The sequence below is a fragment of the Trachurus trachurus genome (genome assembly GCF_905171665.1).
Source record: "Trachurus trachurus genome assembly, chromosome: 7".
Taxonomy (NCBI): Eukaryota; Metazoa; Chordata; class Actinopteri; order Carangiformes; family Carangidae; genus Trachurus; species Trachurus trachurus.
Window position 1 is genome coordinate 4068688 of NC_139901.1, and position 9061 is coordinate 4077748.

The following is a 9061-nucleotide window of genomic DNA, read 5'->3' on the forward strand; positions in this document are numbered from 1 at the left end:
GGACCCCTAAATAGACACAAATTAGACCACGGACCCCCATTGGACAAAATTTTGAAGCAAACATTAGAAATACACAAATATTTGTTCTGAGACTGAAGAACCTTACTTTTCTAGTCAATGTATGTTCAAATTAGGGCCAATAGCATGGACTTTAGGAAAGAGAGAGAAATAAAATGTTTTTTTTTTAAAATTCTTCAATTTTTTTTTTCTCAAAATAGGTTTTTAAAAAACTCTAGAAAGAAAGTTTTAAAATTAATAATACTGTGATGAAAAAGTGTTAATACCCCCCCCCCCCCCCCCCCCCAAAAAAAAAGAAAGTGGTAAATTAAAAAAAAAAAGTTGGGAACCCCCTTCGGCCGATTCAAGGACCCGGACCCCCACTTTGAGAACCATTGATCTACAGAACAAAACAAAGAGATAAATGACATTTTCTGAGGTGAAAAAAATCCTTCATCATCATTGTTCACAGCTTTTATTTACAAGAATAAGGAAACAAATCAAGCATGTTTTTTTTATTAAGGTTCATGGTTTTTCTGTGTTCATTTTTTTTTTTTTACCGTCACTTGTGTTGTTGTTTCAGGATCCAGCAGCAGAGACCAGACTCTCCTGAACCCAGCTGCCTGTCTTTAAAGAGCGACCGGTCAAAGGGCTTTCCCATTGACTTTAAAGGAGGACAAGGATCAGCTGATCAGATGTAAGCTGTAACTGCAGTCAGACTCAGGTTATTGTAGAAAAGAACCAGTTTGTACGACATGTTGTTGGACCAGGTCTGAAATCAAAGTGTCTCTGTCTGTTGTGAACGTCCTCAGGGGACATATAAAGTCCATCTTGTATTAGCTCTGTACTGATGTTCACACTGATTCCTCCACAGAGTGGACCAGGAGAGTTCAGAGGTTCCCAGTGGTCAGCAGCATCAAACACATCTGGACTCTATGTTTATGGTGTGTAAATGTCCAACAGCTGCTGTCACATCTGTTATGTTCACAATCATCTCCATGCTGTACTTTGACACCAGTGGATTGTCAGTCTGTCCAACATGGATCTGATGTTTGGCTCCATGGTTTTAGTTTGATGCTGTCACTCATAGAGTTTCTGTTCCAGCTGCTGGAGGAGGACATGGTCACTTTTGTCAAGAACGAGCTGAAGAAGATCCACAAGGCTGTGAGTCCAGATTACCCAGAATGCTCAGGGAGTCAGTGGGAGGATGAGGAGGTGGTGGATGGTGAGGATGAAGAGCAGAGGAGCATCAGAGAGGCATTAGTGAAGATCACAGTGAAGCTTCTGAGGAGCAGGAAGCAGGAGGAGCTGGCTGAGCGTCTGCAGAGCAGTAAGGGGATTTCTCTAAAGATTCAACATGATAGACAAATGAGATGTTCACTGACATCAACACATGGAGGGAAACATGTTCATATAGTTGTTATTTAGAGGAATCAAAAAGTTATATTTTCCTCTTTTTTTAGTTTATTTGGGAGGGACAGTGCATGCTAATGAACATTTCTTCACTAGGAATAAGATGTAAGCAAGCCGAAGAGTAGCCAAACTGTAATTTCCCAGCAATGGGATCAATAAAGTATCAATCAATCATGCTGCACTTCTTATTGATCTTGTTTCTTGTGTTTTCATTCAGAATATTTTGCTCCAGTTTGTCGACGTAAACTCAAATCTACCCTGTAGAAGAAGTTCCAGTGTGTGTTTGAGGGGATCTCTAAAGCAGGAAACCAAACCCTTCTGAACCAGATCTACACAGAGCTCTACATCACAGAGGGAGGGGCTGAAGGGGTCAATGATGAACATGAAGTCAGACAGATTGAAACAGCGTCCAGGAAACCAGACAGACCAGAAACAACCATCAGACAAGAAGACATCTTTAAAGCCTCACCTGGAAGAGACCGACCAATCAGAACAGTGATGACAAAGGGAGTGGCTGGCATTGGGAAAACAGTCTTAACACAGAAGTTCACTCTGGACTGGGCTGAAGACAAAACCAACCAGGACATACACTTCACATTTCTCTTCACCTTCAGAGAGCTGAATGTGCTGAAAGAGAAAAAGTTCAGCTTGGTGGAACTTGTCCATCACTTCTTCACTGAAACCAAAGAAGCAGGAATCTGCAGGTTTGATCAGTTCCAGGTGGTCTTCATCTTTGACGGTCTGGACGAGTGTCGACTTCATCTGGACTTCCACAACACTGAGATCCTGACTGATGTGACAGAGTCCACCTCAGTCAACGTGCTGCTGATCAACATCATCAGGGGGAAACTGCTTCCCTCTGCTCGCCTCTGGATAACCACACGACCTGCAGCGGCCAATCAGATCCCTCCTGAGTGTGTTGACGTGGTGACAGAGGTCAGAGGGTTCACTGACCCACAGAAGGAGGAGTACTTCAGGAAGAGGTTCAGAGATGAGCAGCAGGCCAGAGAGATCATCTCCCACATCAAGACATCACGAAGCCTCCACATCATGTGCCACATCCCAGTCTTCTGCTGGATCACTGCTACAGTTCTGGAGGAGGTGTTGAAGACCAGAGAGGGAGGAGAGCTGCCCAAGACCCTGACTGAGATGTACATCCACTTCCTGGTGGTTCAGTCCAAGGTGAAGAAGGTCAAGTACGATGGAGGATCTGAGACAGATCCACACTGGAGTCCAGAGAGCAGGAAGATGATCAAGTCTCTGGGAAAACTGGCTTTTGAGCAGCTGCAGAAAGGAAACCTGATCTTCTATGAATCAGACCTGACAGAGTGTGGCATCGATATCAGAGCAGCCTCAGTGAACTCAGGAGTGTTCACACAGATATTTAAAGAGGAGAGAGGCCTGTACCAGGACAAGGTGTTCTGCTTCATCCATCTGAGTGTTCAGGAGTTTCTGGCTGCTCTTCATGTCCATCTGACCTTCATCAACTCTGGACTCATCCTGATGTCAGAACAACAAACAACCTATAGGTGGTCTAAAGTCTTTAGATACGAACCTGAACTGACACCTTTCTACCAGAGCGCTGTGGACAAGGCCTTACAGAGTCCAAATGGACACCTGGACTTGTTCCTCCGCTTCCTCCTGGGTCTTTCACTGACAGCCAATCAGAGTCTCCTACGAGGTCTGATGACTCAGACAGGAAGTGACTCACAGTCCAAACAGGAAACAGTCCAGTACATCAAGGAGAAGATTGAACAGACTAACTCTGCAGAGAAAAGCATCAACCTGTTCCACTGTATGAATGAACTGAATGATCGTTCTCTAGTGGAGGAGATCCAAGAGTCTCTGATATCAGGACGTCTCTCCACAGATGAACTGTCTCCTGCTCAGTGGTCGGCTCTGGTCTTCATCCTACTGTCATCAGAAGAAGATCTGGACGAGTTTGACCTTAAGAAATACTCTGCTTCAGAGGAGGCTCTTCTGAGGCTGCTGCCAGTGGTCAAAGCCTCCAACAAAGCTCTGTAAGTGTAGAGATAGTTGGATTTATTCATAACTACAGTGGAAACCGCTTATAGTGATCACGGATATACAGTAGTAATCAACCGCTTATATGGATCAAAAGGCTTGGGACAGAATAATTTCTATACAAAGGCTGTTTAAAAAATGTGTTTATAGTAATCAAGAAATCCGCTTATAGTGTTCATTTTTGGTCATTTTATGAATGAAAACATGTGCAAAAACAAATCTGCGGCACTACTGTACAGTAGTTCGCTAATTTAAAAAACACACCGGCAGCAGCACAAAAAAAAAGTGCATAAAAAATTAAGTGAAATAATAAAAAATCGGTTATAGTAATCAACCTCTTATAGTGATCACATTGGACCAACGTGATCACTATGAGCGGTTTCCACTGTATATTAAAACACTTCTGTGTTTTTAACAGGATAGAAATTAATCTACTTTTTCTTTAATTCCTCATGATCATCTCTTCAGACTGAGCAGCTGTAACCTCTCAGAGAGAAGCTGTGAAGCTCTGTCCCCAGTCCTCAGCTCCCAGTCCTCTAGTCTCAGACACCTGGACCTGAGTAACAACAACCTGCAGGACTCAGGAGTGAAGCTGCTGTCTGGTGGACTGGAGAGTCCACACTGTAGACTGGAGACTCTCAGGTGAGGATCCATCCAGCTGTTTATCTGATGACACTTGATGTCTGGTCACAGAGGAAGGCTATGCTTCATTGGACATGTTCATATTTTTAGTTAACGATTAACTGAATGAATGAACTGAATTTATAAATCATGAACCTGTGCAGCGTTCACTGCCACCAGAGTGAACATTGCTCAGGTTTTATAACAGTTTTACATCATGTCTCATGACGTCGCATGGATACGGCCCAGCATCAACAGTAGCCTATGTTGCTGTGGTACAGACAGTACAGATGGTACAGACACATCTACTCCTGCTGAAGACAGTTTGAGTGTTTGAAACAGTTTGATGAACAAACAAGTGAAAACTCAGAAAAAGAAAAAAGTCCCTGGATATTTCCACATACAGTTTACCTTTACTACACCTGGTTTCTCACTTTCAACAGAATATGACTCATTGTTTAAGTGGTAAAATATGTTCTCAGTCGCAATATTGTTTTTGTTTTTTAGTTGTAAATGTAACTCATGTCTGTGATTCTTCAGGTTCATTCATTCATATAGCTTGTTAGTGGCAGTGATTAAAGGCTGGTGATGGGATAAGGAGGTTCTTCTGAAAAACAACAGCTGATTGTTTATTTAAACAGAACAAATGAACATGAATTAGTTCATTTTCATCTCTATGAACTGAACTTATAAGGAGTTATTTTTTTCAGTTTTTTATTCAGTGTGGTGGCTCACTGAACATCTGAAGTGGTGTGTGAACATTAAAACACTGAATTTCCAGGAATCTGTTCCAATATTTAATTGTTTGGAGAAAACAGTATATAGATTATAGTTGGTGTAGGTAGTGGATGATTTGTTCTGTACAATGAAATAATAAAGGGACATTGCACATTATGACATCAGACAAATAATAAAGATAAATGAAGTTATTTTTCTTAAACTTAATTAACACATTCACAATTTTGGTGTTTCACTTTAAGGTCAAACTCAGGTCTCTAGTATGAGATAAAAATCAATATGATAACATGCAAACAACATGAGCAACTTAAATCAATAAACAAAGGAAGTGAGGTCAGTACAGTCACGTTGTCTTCAGGCAAATGTTTGGAGGGAAAGAGAGGGTCAAAGGTCAGAGAGGTTATATCACCTTAGGGGGTGTGGTTAGGTGTAACTGGTGATGCAGACAGACTGGAGTCTGTGATTTTAACACTGACTGTATATATTAGAGCCATATTTGCATATTTTGTTTGATCATTATTATCATTAATATTATTGAACTGGAGCATAGCTGTTTAGAAGAAGTTCATGATTTAATTTGACTGTTTGATTATTCTATTCATTGTGATTATTGTGATGAGCCACCTCCCAGGAAATGAGGACACAAAAGGGGAGAGTGGGGCAGGTGTCTAAGATGAGACAGGGGAGAGCCGTAATGTTTTCAGACTGCTTTCATTTTTCGTTTTACTTTTCTTTTAGTAATCATTGTGACTCTTAAAGATGTTCAGAAATGGCCGTTTGTCCTGTTTGTCGCGCCTCCTTCTACGAGTTTCCACGAGTTGCCGCACAAGTTTACCCGAGTAAGGAAAACAAATTTGATTGGTCGTTATCAAGCGGGAGAGATATTCAATGTTTGGGGCGAGACCGCACTCAGTGTGTGTGTGTGTCTCAGACATTTGATTGATGGATGACGGATCCAATAGAATTGGCTGATGAATCGTGACCAACGTGATGCATAATTTGTGTGCCTGCATTATCCAATGCGAAAAAAACGACCCCACTTTCACCCCAGATTTATTCGAAAATAGAATTTTGCACAAAGTTTGGGCTACATCGTCTGATAGAGGAGTTATTACACTAATTTTATGACTTATTTTCCTTGAATTCCTCTTCAGACTGAGCAGCTGTAACCTCTCAGAGAGAAGTTGTGGAGCTCTGTCCTCAGTCCTCAGCTCCCAGTCCTCTAGTCTGAGACACCTGGACCTGAGTAACAACGACCTGCAGGACTCAGGAGTGAAGCTGCTGTCTGGTGGACTGGAGAGTCCACACTGTAGACTGGAGACTCTCAGGTGAGGATCCATCAAGCTGTTTATCTGATGACACTTGAACACACCTCCAGCTGTTGACAGAGTTCCTGTGTGTTGTTGTGTGTGTTCAGTCTGTCAGGATGTCTGGTCACAGGGGAAGGCTGTGCTTCTCTGGCCTCAGCTCTGAGCTCCAACCCCTCCCATCTGAGAGAGCTGGACCTGAGCTACAACCATCCAGGAGCCTCAGGAGTGAAGCTGCTGTCTGCTGGACTGGAGAATCCAGACTGGAGACTGGACTCTCTCAGGTATGGAGAGGCTGCTGCAGCCACACACACTGTCTGGTAGAGGAGGAGGAGCTGGAACATTTTCTATGGCCCCGTTCACACCTGGGAACACCTGGTATTAACAGCTGTCTCAGGTGATTGATGCATTGATGACATCAGATCCCATTACTCAGACCATATCCAGAGGTGGTGTGAAGCTCCGCCCACTCCACTGACGTCCTCTGTCACAGTCTGACTCGTCCCAACACAGTTTGTACTGAAGCCAAAATCTTTGAGTGTTTTAAACATGAGCTGTGCAGCTTCCATCAGTCACAGTGCTGAACTACAGGGATCAGGAGTTTCTCCTCATCATGACTTCAGTGTCTCATCATGACTCACTGTGTCATATTCAGGAGAAGAGATGTCAGTGATGAAAGCAGATGTTGGGCAGCTGTGCTCTGAGTCTCTCCAGATGTTTGGATCAGACTTTATTTCAGAGTGTATCAGGAAACATTTCAGCTGCAGCTGGTTGAACTTCTCCTGAACCAATAGAGTGTTTGACCTGAATCAAACCATGTCCACTGCTCAGAGACATTCGTCTCCCAGTGTCTCCAAAGTGACATCACATGGAGAAAACACATGATGAAGTGTTTCCTCCTCGTCTCCTCCTGCTCTGTATTAGATAAAGACTCCAGCTCCTTCTTCTCTGTGCTCAGTGTTCATCCATACATACAAGCCTCCATGTGAACACAGTGATAAAAAAAGCCATGTAATGTGTGCATGCTGACAGAGAACATGCTGCTCTGACTCTCCTCCTCCTTTCAGGGTGGAGCCTGCTGGAGTCCCATGGTTGACACCAGGTCTGAGGAAGTGTAAGTGTGTTTTTGTTATGTTACTTTGAGCAGCACATTCAACCATCTTCACACTGTCACATCACTAACGCCATGAGTCTTCATCAAACTGTCAATAACTGATCACATTATCAATAACTGCAGCTGTGTCTTGTTCTCTCCATCAGATTCCTGTCGACTCACAATCGACACAAACACAGTGTACAGAAGGATCAAACTGTCTGACAACAACAGGGAGGCGACACGTGTGAAGGAGCATCAGTCATATCCTGATCATCCAGACAGATTTGACCAGTTGTCCCAGCTGCTGTGTTCAAGTGGTCTGACTGGTCGCTGCTACTGGGAGGTCGAGTGGAGAGGAGACGTTGATATATCAGTGAGTTACGGAGGAATCAGAAGGAAGGGAGACAGTGGAGACTGTGTGTTTGGATGGAATGATCAGTCCTGGAGTCTGAGCTGCTCCAATGGTGGTTACTACATCTGGCACAAGAACAGAATAACACACATCTCCTCATCTGTCTCTGACAGAGTAGCGGTGTACGTGGACTGTCCTGCTGGCTCTCTGTCCTTCTACAGAGTCTCCTCTGACTCACTGATCCACCTCTACACCTTCAACACCACCTTCACTCAACCTCTGTATCCTGGGTTTGGGTTTGGACTCAGTTCTGGTTCCTCAGTGAGTCTGTGTTGAGTGAATCAGAGTCTGGTGTCACAGAAACCGTCTCACTGTTGAACAGTTCAGTCTCTACATGTCTGTCTCTGTCTCTCACTCACGTGTTTTACATTCATGGATTAAATCAGTTGATTAAAAAAAACAAAAACTCTTCTCAATGACTCTTGTAAGCTTCTTCCTGATTATTACAGGATAAAAACAATGTTGACTTTTACATTTCACAATAAAAGCATCAGTCTTAGTGTTTAGTGTAAATGACGGTGATTGGATTCAATGTCACAGGTAACATCACTAAGGAAACCTTTACTATGAAATTCTTCACTGAAGTGTTTAGCGCATTAATTTCTCTCCATCTCAGGAAACCGGAAACAGAAACTCTCTTCATTACTGTTTGATTGAAGTGATACTGAAGCTCCTTGGTCCAAATGTCACTCGACCTGTGGACACAGTGAAGTTGGTGTTTGGGTTTCCTGTCGTCTGTTAACGAATCATCTCTATGTGTGAGTCTGTCAAGGATCAACAAGCGTCGGGACTTTCTATCAGTTCTTTTAGTTCTGTCTCGGTCCCTCATGTGTTTGACTGTTTCCCCTGTTCAACAGAAAAGACTCAGACCCACAGTAGGTTTTTAAAAAAGCAGTTTTTATCTCGCTCCGTACTTCAAACTGATCAGTACCCATGACAATGCACAATACAAAGGCATGAAAAACAACATGAAACATTAAAATAGGTACTGCATCTCCCAAAAGCTAATTTTCCATTCATAAATACTTGATGTGATTTTTAGGTCACTGCAGCTTCGTACAACAGGATCACAGAGTGGTTCTTTGTTTTTTCTAAACAGCCAGAGATGGTTTGTAAAAATCATGGAGTGTGATGTGACACCAAAGTAACAAAGAGCAGACGTTCTGTGGCTGTAACAACCAGGATTAGTTTGTTTTGTACAGTACAATATGAAAGGCCCAGATTCTTCACAGACCATGATTGGGGGAGGACGTGACCTCTGAGACGCAGGCGCTAAGATGGTGAGACGACGTCCATGATTTTCTCTTCTACGGCACCGAGTCCTGAAACAGGAAGAGGACAGAGATGAAAACATGAGATGGTTCAGTTCTAATTAAGTTTAGTTTGAATCCTCTGATCAGAGTGTCTGTCAGTCGTCTCAGTCTCAGTGAGAAGAACCAGTTCACACTGTTT

General features: G+C 42.9%; 1 protein-coding gene across 1 annotated transcript; it reads left to right on the forward strand.

The window, feature by feature from the left end:
* Positions 1–1071: 1071 nt before the first annotated feature.
* Positions 1072–7885, forward strand: LOC310988902 (protein NLRC3-like; the record flags this gene model as incomplete). The annotated part of the gene is given in 8 exon segments (XM_083975706.1): positions 1072–1327; positions 1628–1671; positions 1675–3431; positions 3904–4077; positions 5949–6122; positions 6212–6385; positions 7169–7215; positions 7362–7885. Coding segments are annotated over 8 exon segments (3150 nt in total).
* Positions 7886–9061: the final 1176 nt, after the last annotated feature.